At 40.6% G+C, this 19,289-nt stretch overlaps 1 protein-coding gene across 8 annotated transcripts in view; it reads left to right on the top strand.

The window, feature by feature from the left end:
* Nucleotides 1-19,289, top strand: part of PARG (poly(ADP-ribose) glycohydrolase) — a 126,946-nt gene that overhangs the window by 20,211 nt on the left and 87,446 nt on the right. For all 8 annotated transcript variants that reach the window (XM_073353306.2, XM_073353303.2, XM_073353305.2 and 5 more), the window contains one exon: nt 3,771-3,845. In XM_073353306.2, coding sequence (XP_073209407.1) covers nt 3,771-3,845 — 75 coding nt within the window. The remainder of the gene's footprint in view (nt 1-3,770; nt 3,846-19,289) is intronic.

Raw genomic sequence — 19,289 nt, 5'->3', positions numbered from 1 at the left:
TAGGGCCCTACCAAATTTACGACCATGAAAAACGCATCATGGACCGTGAAATCTGGTCTCCTGCCACGGTCTCTGGCCTTTTGTGTGCTTTTACCTTCTATGATACAGATTTCATGTGGGAGACCAGGGTTTCTCAAATTGGGGGTCCTGACCCAAAAGAAAGTTGCAGGGGGGTCGCAAGGTTATTTTAGGGGGGTCATGCTTTTGCCATCCTTGCTTCTGCGCCGCTGCCTTCAGATCTGGGTGACCGGAGAGTGGCGGCTGCCGACTGAGGGCCCAGCTCTGCAGGCAGCAGCACAGGAGTAAGTGTGGCAATGCCATGCCAGCCTTACTTCTGCGCTGCTGATGGCAGCGGCTCTGCTTTGAAAGCTAGGCTCCCGGCCAGCAGCTGCTGCTCTCCAGCTGCCCAGCTCTGAAGGCAGTGCTGCCACCTGCAGAAGTGGGGAAGTAAGGGTAGCAGTACCCCCCACAACCCCCTAGCAACCCCCCCCCCCAACTCCTTTTTGGTTCAGGATCCCTACAATTACAACACTGTGAAATTTCAGATTTAAATAGCTGAAATTGTGAAATTTATTATTTTTAAAATCCTATGACCATGAAATTGACCAAAATGGACTGTGAATTTGGTAGGGCCCTATCCATAACATATGAGCCGGAATCCCAGTTCCTCGTCAGCACTGAGTGTCTCTCAGTACTGAGACCTCAGTCTCCGGACTGCTGTAGTCCCCCTGTACCTCAGGGTTCTCCATCCTTTTCTATGTCCTCCATCGGACAGCGTTGAGGAGGATGAAGGGGTCTTCTATTTGAGTCCAGGGTTCCCCAACATAGCCTGTCAGGAACCCATTCTTTGACAGTCATAGGGAAGAGTGTAACCATCATCAAGGGTGGTGGAACTAACCCTATATGCCACCCCCATTCCTGTATCGGCCCCTTCAATGGGCATACTAGGATCCCTGGGTTGCTTACTGACAGCAATTCTCTAGCCACGAGAGTAGGGTTGTTCAGTCCTCTCCTCCTCAACCAGCTACCCCATACCCTCCTCACCCCAGGAAGAGACACTTTTTAGGAACAGGAGCCCAGGGCAGATGAAGAAATCACCCTCAAACACCAATTTCATCCTCTTCTCCAGGCGAAGCAGTTTTGCCTCCACCATCTTCCAGGGCCAGTGATTTTCAGCAATTTGAAGACCTCATAAAGAGGGTAGCTGACACTCTTCAAATTCCACTTGAAGAGGTCGGGGATTCACAACACGCATAAGCTGTTAGATATTCTACTGTCAACAACACCCTCCAGGTGGCATTATCTATCAGTGAGGCACTCCTGGATCCCGCCAAGACTGTATGGCAAACATCTTCTACTATTCCACCCATGTGTAAAAGGGCAGACAAAAAATATTATATTTCCCCTAAGGACTCTGATTTCTTGTTCTCCCACCCTCCACTGAGCTCCCTAGTAGTGGATGCAGTAAACAAGTAGGGCAGGCAGCACTTCTCCATTTCTGTTCCACATGACAAGGACCATAAGAGACTTGATCTTTTTGGACAGAAGTCCTATTCATCAGCAATCCTGCAGTTCAGGATCATGAACTATCAGGCAATCCATTTCAGAAACTATAATAAATTGATGGCTTTTATTGAACACCTGGGATAGGAACATGGGGAGCAATTCCAGTCCATTTCAAAGGGGCAATTATTGGCCAGCACTGTTCTTCAAACATCCTTAGTTGCTGTGGACACTGCTGCCAGGTCCATCTCCATGGTGGTAGTTATACGCAGGGCATGATGGCTCCAGCTCTTGGGATTTCCAAGAGAAGTACTGAAAACTGTTGAGGCCCTCCCTTTCAGTGGTTGTAGGCTTTTCTTGGGGACAACAGATGAGTCTTTGCATACACTGAAGGACTCTGGAGCTACTTTATATTCCCTGGGCATATATACACCTACTAATAAGAGACAGTTTAGTAGGTCACAAGCTGCCTGGAGATCACGTCCTGATCAGTTCTCTGGATTCCATAGGTCCACTGAACGCCGCAGGAAAAGACATAAGTTTCAGAGAAAAAGGACAGCCCACCTGCCCTCCATGACCACTCAACCATCTCCTAAGCAGCGGTTTTGAGAGGCTGGTTGAGAGTTGGGATCCTCCTGCATCTCTGGTTTTACAGCTGCAACTGTTTGCCCTCCACCCTCTCTTTGGGGACTGCCTTTCTGATTTCCAGCATGCCTGGAGGTGCATTACTACAGACAAGTGGGTTATAGAGGTTACAACATCACACTATATCATCCATTGTATGTCACTCCCTCCTTTCAATTCCCCTTCCCCATTCCTCTTTAGGGACCCCTTTCATGAGGTTGTATTAAGATGGAAGGTGAACTCCTCTTTTAGAAGCAACAGAGCCAGTCCTTGCCCCTCAGAGGGGCAAGAGGTTTTACTCAAAGTATTTCCTCATATGAAAGAAGGATGGAGGGCGGAGACTGATCTTTGCTCTAAGAGTTCTGAACAAGTTTGTAAAGCCTCAGAAGTTCAGGATGGCGATTCTGGCAGCTATAATTACTTCACTAGAGAAGGGGGATTGGTTTTCAGCTCTCGACCTGCAAGATGCCTATTTCCATATAATGATACATCCTTCGCACAGGAAATATTTATGATTCACTGTAGACCAGGATCATTTCCAGAGTACTTCCCTTCAGTATCTCCTCCCCAAGGCTGTTCTGCAAGGTCATGGTGATAGTGGCTGTTTATCTCTGACAGGAGCCAATCCTGGTCTTCCAAGGGCCATTCCTATGAAACAGTGCTGTCTTCCAGCCACCTGGCCCTTGCTCTGTTTTCAAGGTTGGCTCAGAATGACATATTCTCCAGTCAGAAACACCTTGGACAGACAGGTGACTGTTCCTCTATAAGTGAGGAACTCCCTGGATTGATGGAAAGATCAATTCAACATCTTCATGGATATTCTCCTCTGTCACCCAATTACATCACTGACTTTAATGACCAATGCATCGCTATTGGGATGGGGAACTCATCTCAATGCTCTCATGCCTCAGGGCAAATGGACAGCTCAGAAAACCAATCTCCACATCAATCTGTTGGAGCTCAGGGCTGTCAGGAATTCCTGCTTCTATTTCTATTTCACAAGAATTGAGGCTGCTGGAAAGGCTTTAAACCTTTTTTAAAAACAATTAAAAAAAAAAAGCCTCTATGCCCTGTGATGACTAAAGAAAATGCTCAATTTTTATATGTTTCATGAATGACATAGCAACTATTAAATTATTTTTTTGTCAACAATTCCTAGCGTGTGTTTTGAGGCTGACTAATTTCTTGAAGCAGTGTAAAATTGATATTTTAGAAATGTTGTTCTTTGTTTAAAAAAAACAAAAACAAAAAGTGAGTTTAAATTATACAAAAAGAAATCATAAAGTCAAATACACACGCACAAAGAGTAAATTAAGAACTAAGTCAGTTTTTCTTGGAATTATTTTTGGTAAGATTATGTTTAGGCCTGGTCCTTGTTTCTCTGTTTTTAATTGTTCTGCTTAACCTTGCTATGCTTTTGATTCTCCAGTGCCCTACACATGCAAAAGCTCCTGACAACTACACGGGGAGTTTTTTGTCTGTATAAAGCCTTCAGGTGAGGCCCCAAGATAGCAAGTTTGTTGTGGGTTAAGATACTTTTCTGCCAGTAGATGGTGCTATTTCTTCGAAAAGATAAACTTCAGTGAATTGTCATATGCCAACCAAGAATCTGTATTCCAGTATGTGTGTTTTTTTCCCCATAGGAGGCTATATTGAGATATAATGTTGCTTATGCCAAGAAGTGGGACTTTACTGCTCTTACTGACTTCTGTGATAAGGTAAAGAAAGTTTACTTCAAAACTGAAAATGTAAAAGATAATTCAATGAATTCTGGCTATATTTACTATATATCTTGTGTTACTTTTTTTTTCATTTTCCCTTCTAACAAGAGTCACGAGCTGCACATTTCTATAACTGGCCCAAATGTAATACTTTGGTTAGTGCATACAAGGCATTTGCTTCATTCTAGATTTGCATGACTAGCTCAGAAGTTTTAGAGCATTCCTGAACCGTTTGCTTCCAGGAAAAAATCTGTGATCATCCTGCTATGCTGCCAGATTTGTTAGTAAACTCTATTGTGTTTTTCTAAAGAAACATATTAAAAAGAAACTTATTTTTATGTTTCTCCCCAGTTTCATTCGCTGACACAGAGACTGGTTGTAAGTCTAGCAGTATATTTTTCTTTTAAGGTACGGGAGGTCTTGATTTCAAACTTTAGACAAACCCTCGTGAAGATGGGGCAATTGCTCTATCTTCAAACTTTCCCCCTGGCAAGAGGATGGGGGAAGAGAGCTACAGGTGACTGATGCTAGTAACATTGCTTAATGCACTTCTGCAAAGTGCTCAGATGCCATGTTGATGAAGGCAGTACAAGAACTTAAATAGACTACAAAGAAAGGGTTTGTATCTTGAGTTTAAGAGCTCCAAAAAAGACACAGATTCTGAGTTGGAAGGAGAGAAAGAAATGTATTTGGAAAATACACAAGACTGCCTTTGTTTTGGTGATAAAAATTATGGATGGGTCTCCATCCGGGGGCTTCTCCAGTAGGTAATTCAGGTATGGTTGAAATTGAATTTGATTTGTATTGAATGTTATAGTCAAAATAAATGTTTTATAAATGAGAATTTGAATATGGTATGAACTTGTTGGGAAGTTTTTGGTAGTCCATTACAAAGATATGCCAGAAAATTTGAAATATGCCTGCTTTACTATAAAATATAGAAGAAAATGTATTTTCTTTTGTTGACCAATTTGTACAGAAGCAAAAATTTCATAGGAGAAACAATAAGTATCCAAAAGTAGCTGTGCATTTAAACAATTGGTGTTTAGTAGTTTTCTTCATAATTCATGTGTTTGCCTTTTTGTAAGTTCATACAGTACGTACGTGTAAAAACGTTTGGTCAACTTGATCCATGTGGGAAAGCAGGCTGTTCTTTGCAATACCTCTCTTATGCTCATAGGGACAGCTGGATTGGAGTGGGATTTGGTTCTGGGACAACATGGCGGTGACACTACTGCAGAAGGGCAGCTGTAAAAACTGCTTATGGGTTCATAGGGAGCCCTCCTTGTCAAGATTGTCTTGAAGAGGTGCTGAATCAGTCTGTCTTCAGGCCTCTCTGGAGCTGCCCCCTCCTAGTCCTCGTTCATCTTCTTTTGGGGCTGCATTGGCTAGCTTTCATGCCACTACCTTAGCAGTGGTTGTGGGTATTTTTTTGCATCCTTGCTCCTGGTGTGCTTTCCACCACTCAGGGCTTGCAACCTTGGCTGCACCACCAGAAATTAATCTGGTCTGTTGAAGATGCTCCCTATAATATTGTCAAACAATATAATATTTCAAAAAATATAACAACTTATAAAAAAGGGGTGGGAAAACCCCTGTCATAGGACGACCCTGCTGGGGTACCCTCCAGCAGCAGGTTGTGGCAAAACAGGCCTACTGGCCTTAATTTACCTCCTTTAGAGTCACCTGCAACTCTGTACTAGCTTTCTTTACTCTCTAATATCCTCATTGGGGCCAGTTTATTACCAAATATAGTGCAATTTAGTCCATAACAGAAGGCTTAAAACATCATGTATTACTTGCCCACAGTGTATGTAGTTCTTTAAAAATTTCATGACTTCTGGTCCGTTAATTTGGGACATACCACACTCTAGTGTATTCTACCACACCTGGGTTTTTCATTAGTCTTCTACTGACCTTCTGCCAGGACAGCTATCCCTGACCTTCCAGCAGGGATGCAACCCTGTTCTTCCCAGTGGAGAACACACCTCCCTCTTCCCCCTACAACGCTTCTCTGCTGGAAGTTCATCCTCATCCAGGAAGCAGTCCATGACTTCCCCTGCTCCATTAACCTCTCATTTCAGACAGGCCATCAAGTAAGCTCCTCTGCTGCTTATTTCCCATCAGCCCTTTCTGGCCCTCAACTCCAGCTTGAGAGTCAGCCGGCAGCTCCCTCTGCTCTGTTTCTTGTCTTCATCCCTCTGCAGCCCTTTGGCCCTGGCCCTGGACCTTGGGGAGGTCAGCTGGCAAACCCTTCTGCTGCTTTCTTGCATTCGTCCCTTTCTGGCGGTGGCTCTCCCGCTTTAAAGTCAGTAGGCAACTTCCTTTCCTGCTCTCAGCCATTAGCCCTGGCTCTCTATCCTAAGTGGTCAGTCATCAAATCACTCTTACGTCTCTCCTGTCAGCCTTGCCCCAGTAACCTATAGCTTCCTTCAGGGAATTCCTACAGTCTCCTGGTCTCTGGCAGCTCTCAGCTGCCCTTTTTCTGACTGACTCCTTCACTGTCTTTGTCTCTACCCAAATATATGGCCCACATGCCTTGCTTTAAGCTCAGCTGGGGTCAACTGACCAGTCACAGATGACCTGGCCTCTTCCCTTTAAAGGACCAATATCCCCCTGTTTCAATCCCCAATGTTTTTTTATCAAAAGTACTATTGAAGAATACACTCGAATGTTTGAAACTGATACTGCACAGCTACAAATGTTTCTGAGCTTGTCATAATCCCAAGTGATGCTGTGGGAGTTCAAAAACTGTGGATGATCAGACTGGGAGATCATCAGCCAGAGGCAGTAAGTAATATCAGCTGGTACTGGAGAAGATAGGAACAATAGGGAAATAAACTACAGTGGGCATTAATCCATGCAAAAGTGGGAAGGCAGTTTCTGTCACACAGTAACAGTGATTTATTTGTGAGATTCCCAGAGAAATTGAGAAAAGCTGTACCAAAGTCTGAGCTGCAGACCAGGCTTGAATAGTGTGTGTTGGTATACTAAACAAAGAATAATGAAAATCACATAAATTGTACAAAAAGGGAATAAATCCATCCCCCGGTTCAGAAATTAAATGTCTAGAGCTATAGCACAGGAAAATTTCCCTCTCCAAATTTTCTAACTTCCCCATTACTCTCATAACTAAATCACTTCATGGAAATGCATGTATTCATACATGTTAAAAAGTTGAATTCCCCAAAAAACTATCAGAGTCATAGGTGAGTGAGGTAGTATATTTTACTGGACCAACTTCTTGTGGTTAAAGATTCAAGCTTTTGATCTTACAAGTCTGAAGAAGAGCTCCGAGTAAGCTCAAAAGCGTGTCTCTTTCACTATGAGAGGTTTGTCCAGTAAATTATATTACGTCATCCATCTAATATACGGGGAACAAAACAGATACAACAACACTGCAAACAAAAAAAACTATATATTTTAGATCGAGAAATTATTTTAAATCAGTTTTGGACTGAGGAACATGAAAACTTTGAAAGGTTCCATAAATTATCAAAACCTCTTCTTTTGCTTACTTTGCAGTACCAGAGCACATGAGCTATTGAATGAAAAGCTGAGCTTCTGTGGGCACTCAGTGGAGATGGTTGCAGATTGACCTAAACATGCCAGCTGGAGTGAAGTGCAGAGTTTGAACCTATTGACTTTGGGAGCTAGCACTTACAGTTTTACTGATTACTGATGCTTTCTCCTATTTACTAAGTCCATTTGAGAGGGTAGGATGAAAGCAAAACTAGCTGTAGTAGTAAAAGTCCAGGGGGTGGCAAGTCACTTGACTAAGAGGAAATAATTTGCTGAATATGGGTCAAAATTAGTACAAAAAAGTATAAAATTGTGATTTTGTTGTTAGAGCTGGAGACTAAGACAAGAACCTTTGTTTTCATTCACAGCCACTGCTTACTTTCTGTGGTTTTTTTAACTAAGTCCTGTACAGTCTGATTTTCAGAAGAGCTGAGCCTCCACAATTCTAACTGCATTCCACTATTGTCCTCTGGATAGCCCTGTCTGCTGTAATGGCACACTGGGGCCCGTTTGTATCTGGGTGTAACTTTTAGGCCATATCTGTATATCATAAATATTTAACAATGTTATTCCAAAGAACGTTGGCATTGCAATCTCCTGATGCATCTTCTGTGTGCTCAATGCTCCTCACCCACTAGTTTGTTTCATGCTATCCTATTAGCAAATTCTTGTCTTGTGCATCTGCTTGTGATTTTCTTAATTGTTATATAGTCAAAATACAGGGTCATTCTTTAAATTTTTAAATGTAAAATTCAAATTAATTTTCCTTGTAACAGCAATACTTATTAAGATAGGTATTAAACCTTTGGGTGAGTGTTTTAAATATTAAAGCTCCTTTGGCTTTTTAAACCGGTTTAGAAACAGATTCCTGTATGCAACTCAGTGTCTCTATCATTCTCATGTGGGAAAGTTTCAAAGTTCTAGTTTGCCAAAGGTGCTGCTAATTCCAAAGGCTGAGTGATGTAAGGAGGGCAAGATCAAAAGGGACTTCCCCTGTTGGCTGTCAGAATGATAATGCACAGGTGGTCCATTGACATTGTATAATTCTGTCAGCTCAACCTGTATACAGCTAGTTAATTTTTGAAGGTCATTTGTTTCAGTTAGGTAACAGTAAAAGAAGGGGATGATGGTTACTTTGTAGAAAAGTGCATGGGGGTACAATATACAGCCTGAAATGTGTTTAAGAGATCAGATCGATGTGGCTTGGTGATGCCCTCATAAAAAATACCCAAGTATTTTTGAATTGACTATTCTTGGTCTCTTACCTGATTATAGGGCTAAATTACACAGTCTGGTTGTGGGCCTTGGGCAGGAGCAAGAGCTTACGATTTGGTGGCCCTAAGCAGATGGATATAATTCTGCTAGATATGCGGGTGCTTTCATTGAGAATATATAAAATACATTTTATAACAATGGTAAGGTTGCAAAGTCAAGCACTTGAAAGTTAAGAAATGGCAGAACTTGGTTCCTTGTGCAATCTTAAATTGACCCCATTGTGTGTATTCATTTTCATAGTCTGGACCAACGTCATATTGAAAGTCTGACAGAAGTAGCAGAGTCCCAGCTCAGCTGTGTCCCAGTCCAGTGCCTTAAACACAAGAGAACATCTTTTTTCTCTACTTGAAACTTTCTGCCTCATTCATTGTCCATTCTGTGCACTGAATGACTTAGGGGCCCTGTAAAACAAATTATAATTTGAGTTTATAATACATACATACATACATACAATCGAGGTAGTTTAAGTTTGCACAGGAAACCTCAATTCTTGGATTTTGGCCATTGACAACTGATGTCTTAAAAGGCATGAAATATTGTTGTTTAGCCTGGCATTGCTAAACATATTTTGCTGGTTAGTAAGGTTGAATGCAGAGAGAGATTTTTTTTTAAATGTTTCAAACTAGGGAATATGGTGGATTTTATTTTATTTTTTTATTGAATCCATCTTTGGCAGAGTAGTGTCTCTTCTGCCGTATTCACCTAATCTTAATCCCTTTTCTTTTTTGAATTTCTAGTATTCTTTTGCTCACATCTGTTCGGATGGAAGGATTTTTCTTAAAAGGTGTTAAAGAATATTACTAAGTATTCATTTTTTTTAAAGCAAAAAAGTTGAGATGATAGTTTTTGGATGTAGGAATACATGTTTACCTGGACTAGATATTGCAATTGACTCTCATACTTCCTCAGTTATACTTGTGGGATTTGACTTAGAGTATAATTTAAATTCTTCAAGATAGGGAGTGTCTTATACTCTAAACATTTGTTACACAGTTGTAAAATCAATTAAAAAAAAAAAGTATCTACATTATTTAAAAATCCTGGCAACCAGCACAAAGGGAACTTGCTTAAATGCAGGAAAAACAAGGAAATTTGTAGGAAGTAAGCCTCCTATAAGTAGAACAAGTGGCATGCAGTTAGGTAACTCCCAAAGTTACCTCCTTAGAGACATAAATCAGTCTTGAGGATGTAAAATAGCTATTTTATTCTACATAAGCAGCAGTTTTCTTTGTGGTTCATTGTGGCTTTTATGTCAACTGAGCTGTTTTGCATCCCGGTCTGTGGTGTAGGATCAGTATAGTAGGCTTATTAGCTGATCCTGATAGCCAGTTTAATATTATAAATACAGATGTCTTTTAGGGAGGAGTGGGTGAATTTAAGAAATAAAAATACTGCCCTCCAGCCTTCCAAGCCCTGTAAAGTGCTATAGATTGAAATCTTCAGGAGTTTCATATGTCATTAGAAAGTGAAAAGGGATTTGAGGGAGGAAGTATTTATCTAGATAAAACAATAACTGTGTGTTTGTAATGGATTTAGTCATATTTCTATTAGAATGATAAATTGCAGTTAATATGTTCACCTTTACCTTATTCTATCTGTGATTAGAAAATTAAAATGTAAAAAACACTAAATATTGCCACTTCAGCTCAGCACCATTTTCAAGTGCTAATGTTGGTCTTCCTCTCTGCCAACTGCTGAAAACAGCAGAAGCTAACATGCTTTGTTTTATGGCTCTCCTGTTAGCGTTCCACTAAATTAAATCCAAAACACTTGCCTAATAACTTTATATTCTCAATGAATCAATATTCTTAATGTGGCAATTTTTCACAGGAATATGTGACAATACATTACAGAATGAAGGTCGCCTGTGCTAATGCATTCAGGGTGCTTTTGGAAACGTGTGTTTTAAGACATTCCTCTTGATTTTACCACTTATTGTATGCCTAGTACATTTGAAAGTGAAATTTACATTGTTGAAATAATGCTCTGCATCAGACAGCTTCTAAAAAACAGTTAACCTGAATTAACATCGTCTGATTCCAAATAGAGGATTTTCTTCCTCACAGCGTTCCTAGATTTAACTTATTTGGATTTCTAAGAAAAAATGTAGTGTGTTTTGGATTTATCTTTAAAACCTTTGAAACAAATCTTGAGCGTAACACACTTTTCCTAATCCATGTATTGGATTCTTTTTGGGAGGCTGCAGTTCTAAAATAGATTTTTGTGGTTTTGAGGTGAGGGAAAGTAGAACCCATGTTAAACCCTGTTGGTCTGGGGAGAAAGTGCTATGGTAGGAATTATTTTTCCTCTACGTCCTGACTGATCCACAAGGGATACTCCTGTCTAATGCAATTATTTGTTGTATCACACAGCTAAAAGGAGCAGTAGAGTGAGGGACAATGCAAGGTAGAAAGCAAGTCATAAATAGTGAAATACTGAAGGTGAAATTACAATAATTTTTTACTCTTAAGTTTTTTGTAAGAAGTCAAAAATGCTTTTGAGAGGCACAGCACTAATTGCACAAGTAAGCATGAAAGGCTAAAATACTAACATCAGAAGTTATGTAGATTTGTTTCTTTTAAATTATGTTGGACTGAATCATAAAACATCTGTTATGTTATGGCTGGCATTATATGACCATCTGGAAAAGTGTAGGTAAGATGTTTTTCCAACCCATCAAGAATAAAGATGCCTTCATTTTTGCACTTTATTTTCAGATTATTTTATAAAAGCCATGGCTAATTAATTTTGAAAGACGCACGAAGAGGCTTCTGTGGTATGAATTCCTGAATATTTCTAGCTTATTTATTCCTTTTAATGGCAGATTACTTACAGAGTAAGAGTTAACACTTGATTACAATTTGTAGCTCTACGTAAAGCTCTGAGAAACACTGATTTGATAGCAGAAACAAAAATACGTTTGCATATGCATATACTTTTGCACACATCTCTTGACAGTGAGTAGGAATACCAAGGGGAACAATGTATTGTTGAATTCACCTATGTGCACTGGAAAGAAATACTTAGTGCTGCCTTTCGTATGTCACTGGGGGATCCGATGTTTATTTTCCCCAGGTAAATCCATTGGGACATGTTTCCTTATTATCTGTTTTTGTTTTGTTGGGTGTTTTAGGTCAGGCTAATTATTTTATTTTTTTTCTTTTAATAAACTGTACATCACATTTGATTTTTGTATGTTTTTAATGCAATCATTTAACAGGACCTAGGTCAGGGGTGGGAAAAGTTTTTGGCCTGAGGGCCACATCTAGGAATAGAAATTGTGTGGTGGGCCTGAATACTCTCAAAATTGGGGTTGGGGTGGGGGAGGGGAGGGGATGAGGGCTCTGGTTGGGGGTGCAGGCTCTGGGGTGGGGCTGGGAATGAGGAGTTTTGGGTGTAGGAGGGTGCTCTGGGATGGGACCAAGGGGTTTGGCGGGTGAGAGGGGAATCAGGGCAGGTGGTTAGAGCACGGTGGGAGGCTCAGGGGTGCAGGCTCCGAGTGGCGCTTACCTCAAGCAGCTCCTGGAAGCAGCAGCATGTCCCTTCTCCAGCTTCTACGTGGAGACGTGGCCAGGAGGCTCTGCACGCTACCCCATCTGCAGGCACAGCCCTTTGCAGCTCCCATTGGCCGCGGTTCCTGGCCAATGGCTGCTGCAGGGGTGGCGCTTGGGGCGGGGGCAGCATCCAGAGTGGAGCCCCCTGGCTGCCCCTACGCATAGGAGCTGGAGTGGGCAATGCCGCTGCTTCCGGGAGCCACATGAAGCAGCCCCCAACCCTGGTCCTCGGCAGGAGAGGGGCAAGCACCAGACCCCGCTCCCCAGTGGGAGCTCAAGGGCTGGATTAAAACGTCTGGCGGGCCAGATGTGGCCTGCGGGCTATAGTTTACCCACCCCTGACCTAGGTGCTATTGTTTATAAGATAATGAATGTGTGATCAAGCTGCTTATAAACCTCATAGTTGACTTTAGATAATTAAAGTGTAGTAGCATATCTTTCAAGCATAAGAAGTTCACTATATATAATTAATCCATGCAATATTTTGACAAACCTATTCACTGTGTTAGTATTTTTGCTTAGATAAATATCCTTATTGTGTATCTTGTGATGACTACTTGAACATTTCACGCCTAAGGTCCTGTTCGATGCTTCTCTTCCTGTACTATATTATCACAGTTGAAACCAGTGATAGCGGTACAGCTTCCTTATTGTAAATGGGAGGGGGATTCTATCTGGGAACTCTTCAGAAAAGTCCTTGGACCTTGCTCTAGCAGTCTTCCACTCTCTGGAGCCATCCCAAATTTATTAATCTTCTAGGCACGCTGCAAAGTCCATGAAGTGTTTGAGTGGGCAAAGGATTGGATTTATTTTATTATCCCAATTTCTGTTAAGGTGGGGTGATCAGTCCATTATTATTATTTTATTGGTGTTCTGTATATTTATGCAATAGGCTCCTGTGAGGGCATTTATAAATTTAAATAAACTTAGCTGAGACGGATTTCATGCCCAGAGGAAATCTGACCTATTAACTTTTTTAAGTTATTTCACTTTCCCAAAAAGACAGGTGTAAGTAATGTTTGCCCAGCACTTCTGGAAATTTTAAGTGCATAATATAAGCGCTAATTATTGTCATTAAAACTTATGTTTAATTTTAATATTAATTTGATTAATAGTTTTAAGTACAAAAAGTGTTTTTTGTTTTTTTCTTTGAAAGACTATTTTCTCAACTATCAAATGCATGTCACCAAAGCCTAAGACAAGTAATGCAGATCAGTCAATCAGCACAGACTGACATAAAGCCTGTACAACATTCTGAGACCCTAATCCTGGAGACGGATCTGCAAGTGCTAGTGTGGGAAGAATCCCAGTCCCTTTAATGGACTGACTGGGACTATAGAATAGCAGGATTGGGGCTACAGAATACTATTTTATGCATTATATATGTGTGGCAATTAACTGAGATACAGTACAAACATGCTAATAAAAAGGACTGAATTTTTACATGTATGCTTGGAATGCTGTTTATATTGTTTGCGAGTAAAGCTGTGGAAGCAAGTTATCAAATATCAGTCTTGTACGACTTATAATCATGCTTAAGGTTGGTTTTTTTTTTTGGGTATCTCTTGGAATGTGCCTTTTCAGGTGTGTGTTCTGCAAGTTTTGTGGTCTCATAGACTTGCTACAGCCTCAGGGGTGACTGCAAACCAGATATTTTGAAGGTAGTCAGTACTACAAATATATTACATACTTTTACAAGATGCCACCTGACGTTTGTTTTCTCTTTGTGCTTTGGAATCTCAGATTTAAAATTTAATGGAAATTCTCACTCTTTCTGGACTCCTTCCCAGCATGAATCAGAGGATGTTTTAATCAGTACAGACTGCATTATTTTACGGCTCAGTTTAATTTAATTAAAAAGGACTGTTTAAATCACAAGGGAGCTAATCAGAGCCATTAGATAAGATGAGCTAGACCTAACGAAGCATGACATTTACATTTTGTGTGTGTCGTTAAAACAGTTGAGGCATTTTATCTGAGATTGCTATATATTACTTGTACTATTCTAAGAAATCTGAACTGTGATATGAGCTGAAGAAGTGACAACTTAGATATCAAGTGCTCTTGGTACCTTTTAACTCCATGGATCTTCACTCCTTGAGTGCCACGCTTTTTAAGGCAGGCGGTGCCTGTGGAGCTGCATGATGGTGTATGTGTCTTCTTTGGACATGCACTGTGTTTATAGGTTAAGTACAGATATAGGTTGTGCTTTCAATGCATCTGTGTAATTCATATTTGAAGGGAGTTACTCTTTACAAAGGGGGAGATTTAGTGCTTTACCCCTTCCCTCTTTTGCACAAAGCCTGTCGGCTTTGTGGGAGAACTAAGCAGTGTTGGAATATTTTATTTTTTGGGAGGGGGGCAACCTAGAAACTATCTCTGTGACTGTCCTGCTCCAGCCTGGAGGCTGGAAGAGCAATTGTTGCCTTTCCATATTCTTGTGTTAGAAGTCCAGGGTCTTACAGCCACTGACTCCTCAAAAGTGCTGTCTAGTGACCTCTTTCTGTGGCTTACCCCTGATTGCTCAATGCCATGTTAGTCTGTTTGGAGCTAACATAGAGTCAATTCTGTGTGATTGTACTCTCCTCCCCCTAAATGCCACTTTGTCTTGCCTATGTACCAAAGGACTTTTGCTATGTGGAGGGCCGTACACGTATGTACCGCCTGCTCAATTGTTTCATTTGAACTGTTAAAATACAGAACTTTAGAAGTAAGAGTTTTAACATATTGGACAGTACTCCATTAGCCCAGACCAGCCCTTACTTGTGAACTTTGTCACTGAACCCATAGCATTCAACTGGAAAATATATCAGCTAGAAGAAACAAACACCCTTTTTCCGTAATGTTAATTAAACGCATCCATATGCACATCAAACAATTTGTGTTAGACATTTCTCATAGAATTATTCCTCTGTGTCGTGGCAGGATCAGTTTAATTATCCCTTAACTACCTTGATGGATGGGTAGTGTACAGTCTAGTTTTGATTATCCCCAGTGATAGTAATTCCACAGGCTTTCTTGATTATCCCCAGTGATAGTAATTCCACAGCTTATTCACTGTCTGGTTTTGATATACTGCCGTGCTTTAATACACACTGAGCATGTTCCATTAGGTTTATATAGTACAAACTATTTTGCTTTGTCATATTGATCACACTATTTACCAACTTAATCCTTACAGTTTAAATTTTTTAACCTCCTGCAGCAGCTTTGAACTACAGCTAAGACAAAACAAAGATGATTATTTTATATTTTCTAGCCACCAGACAGTAAAAAGTGATTAATTGACTGATTTATGTGCAGTTCATTCAGTTTTGTCATGTACAGCTCTTAAATTGTGGTTTCAGGGGCATAACTGTAAGGCCTGTAAGCCTGACTTCAGTACCGGTCAAACTGGTTGAAACTATAATAAAGAAGAATATTGTCAGACATATAGATGAACATAATTTGTTGAGGAAGAGTCAACATGGTTTTAGTAAAGGGAAATCATGCCTCACCAATCTACTGGAATTCTTTGAGGGGGTCAGTAAAGCATGTGGACCAAGGGGATCCAGTGGATAGAGTTTACTTAGATTTTCAGAAAGCCTTTGACAAGGACTCTCACCAAAGGCTCTTACGCAAAGTAAGCTGCCACGGGATGAGGGAAGGTGCTTTCCTGGATTGGTAACTGGTTAAAAGATAGGAAACAAAGGGTAGGTATAAATGGTCAGTTTTTAGAATGGAGAGAGATCAATAGTGGTGTCTCCCAGAGGTCTGTTCTGGGACCAGTCCTATTCAGCATATTCATAAATGATCTGGAAAAAGGGGTAAATAGTGAGCTGGCAAAATTTGCAGATGATACAAAATTACTAAAGATAGTTAAGACCCAGGCAAACTGCGAAGAGCTTCAGAAGGATCTGTCAAAACTGGGTGACTGGGCAACAAAATGGCAGATGAAATTTGATGTTGATAAATGCGAAGTAATGCACATTGGAAAGCATAATCCCAACTATGCATATAAAACGATGGGGTCTAAATTAGCTGTTACCACTCAAGAAAGAGATCTTGGAGTCATTGTGGATAGTTCTCTGAAAACACCCACTCAATGTGCAGCGGCAGTCAAAAAAGCCAACAGAATGCTGGGAGTAATTTAAGAAAGGGATAGATAATAGGACAGAAAATATCATGTTGCCTCTATATAAATCCATGGGATGCCCACATCTTGAATACTGTGTGCAGATGTGGTCGCCCCATCTCAAAAAAGATATACTGGAATTGGAAAAGGTTCAGAAAAGGGCAACAAAAACGATTAGGGGTATGGAACAGCTTCCGTATGAGGAGAGATTAATAAGACTGGGACTTTTCAGTTTGGAAAAGAGACGGCTAAGGGGAGATATGATTGAGGTCTATAAAATAATGACTGGTATAGAGAAAATAGATAAGGAAGTGTTGTTTACTATTTCTCATAACACAAGAACTAGGGGTCACCAAATGAAATTAATGAGCAGCAGGTTTTAAACAAATAAAAGGAAGTATTTCTTCACACAACGCACAGTCAACTTGTGTAACTCCTTGTCCGAGGATATTGTGAAGGCCAAGACCATAACAGGGTTCAAAAAAGAACTAGATAAATTCATGGAGGATAGGTCCATCAATGGCTGTTAGCCAGGATGGGCACGAATGGTGTCCCTAGTCTCTGTTTGCCAGAAGCTGGGAATGAGCGACAGGGGATGGATCACTTAATAATTACCTGTTCTGTTCATTCCCTCTGGGGCACCTGGCACTGGCCACTGTCGGAAGACAGGATGTTGGGCTAGATGGACCTTTGGTGTGACCCAGAAGGGCTATTTTTATGTTCTTGTGTATTTTTTGCCATATTACTGGCTAAGAAAAACTGGTTTAAATCCAAATAAATTGCATATTGAGTGTCTGCAGGTGTTCAGAATGAGACTGTTTGTTTTTTGTTTGTTTGATTGTTTGAGTGTTTTTAGAGCTGGCCAGAGGATGGTTATTCCATTTCGTGGCAACTTTCAAGGCTTTGACGTTTGATTTTGTTCCACATCAAAACAAAACCTTCTGAATGTTTTCTCCTTCCCCTCTCAAAAATGGAGTTGTGTTGAAATTTCCACTTTTGGGCTTGAAAGATGAGCTTTTGGATTTGCAAGTGAGTGGAGAAGAGAAGACTGGTGATTAGGGAATTGGCCTGGGATGTGGGGGACTCGTATTCAAGTTGCTTATTTGCCTGATTCAGAGCAGAGTTTTTTATTCCAGATCACTCTGGGGTCTCCCAAGTCTCAAGCCAGTCCCCTACCCACCAGACTTATAGGTGTCAGTATCTCTCTTTCTCAACTTTCCTGACAAAAACTTTTGTTGAAACTGATAAGTCTCTGTGATTGTTGTAGCCATGTCGGTACCAGGATATTAGAGACACAAGGTGAGTGAGGTAATATGACCTGAAGAAGAGCTCTGTGTGGCTCAAACGCTTGTCTCTCACCAACAAAAGTTGGTCCAATAAAAGATATTACCTCACCCACCTAGTGTCAAGTCTCCTTTAAACATTTTGGTTTTGACAAAACGTTCCAAGTAGCTCTAGTGTTTTTCCAACGCAAGAGGGAGCTCATACACTGTTTTAGGAATAGTCTCTTTCAGGATGCAATTTAATGTGTGAACGCAAAACTCACATTCCAGAAATAAGGAACATTGTCTTAAAACATTTTGTAAGAAACAAAGTTAAAATGAACACTTTACTTTTTTAAACATAACTAAGTAGTATTGCACAGAATTCCTCCTAAGTCAAGATGGCTCACTTATCCCTAATGGATGCTACCTAGGATTGATATCTGGTAGGTGGACAATTCTGTTGACGTGTATGGAATTGACACACAGTTTTCTCTTGTTTTCTAACAGTGGCTAACCACGTGTGTGATTCGTTTGCACATCATTGCTAATATTGTCAGCTAGATCATGAAAATCTTGCTGCTTGAAAATCATGCTGGGCTCTAATCAGATGGCAAGGAGGAAAAGTTCCAAAGTGATAGGAAAGAGTAGGCAATGAAAGTAAGGGTGAAGAGCAGGAGGTGGAAAGGGGGGATGTTGCTGGGGTTGGGGCTGTCGCAGTCCCAAGCTGAGATGATGATAACCTAATGGTGGTGGGGCTTCACTATATGACAACAGACCAGTGGGTTTTATTTAATGGTCCCCTATAAACAGTGCTCTGTTTATTTTTGTAACCTTTTTCCTTTCCTTTAGTGTATATTTACCATTCCACTTCCAATTATCATTCTCTGAGTGGGCAAAGGATTGCCTGAGCCAAATCCCAAGATCTGTGAAAGGCTCCACCTCCAATTGCTTCTGCTTTGTCTCGGGAAGTTAATTCCAAGGACAAAGAGGGTTATATCTGCTAAAGACATCCTTTGTTACTTCCTACAATTTTTAAACTTTTTGAGCTTAAGCATACTGTTGATGCTGCTTGGTGAATTGCTCTTTTGTTGCTTGTGACTGCGCCATTCTTTGAAGAGTTGGAGAAACTTTTGAATTTTAAATAGACATGGCACCGTTGTACACACTGTTGGAGTGACCAGTGCAAAAACAAAACCCGGCTTGCAAATTTAGTTTTGTTTATATAGAATGTAGCAGAGACTTAAATGAGTAGGGCCAAATTGACACTCCATTGATTTCACAAATTGGAGGCTTTCTCCAGCTTCAGAACCCAGTCTTCAGTAGAATCATTGGAATTCTGCCAGAGTAACCAGCAGAAGAGTTGGCACAGAGTTTGTTGTACACTGATTGTACAGGGGAGTTGTGTCAAGCTCAGAGATTTCTGACCTCTGTATAAAACTGAGCAACCATAGCAGCAGTACTTAAACTAACAGTAAAGCTGCTGGTGAAACAGCTCAGGACTGGAGTCAGAATCAGCTTCCCTCCTTGAGAAGGATCTATGGGTTTTAATTTTGATTTTTAGTAGTAGAAAATAAATGTCACCACTGCCAGAATTTGCTGCAGACTAAATCAATTGCTAAGTAATAGAAATAATGTACTTGCCTCTTATACTTAAATGAAAGAAAGGAATCAAAACCAAAAGACCCAGTGATCATATCTTGCTTTATCTTCT

The sequence above is a fragment of the Lepidochelys kempii genome, chromosome 7 (genome assembly GCF_965140285.1).
Source record: "Lepidochelys kempii isolate rLepKem1 chromosome 7, rLepKem1.hap1, whole genome shotgun sequence".
NCBI classification, from domain to species: domain Eukaryota; kingdom Metazoa; phylum Chordata; order Testudines; family Cheloniidae; genus Lepidochelys; species Lepidochelys kempii.
This window is presented reverse-complemented; position numbering and strand designations above follow the sequence as displayed.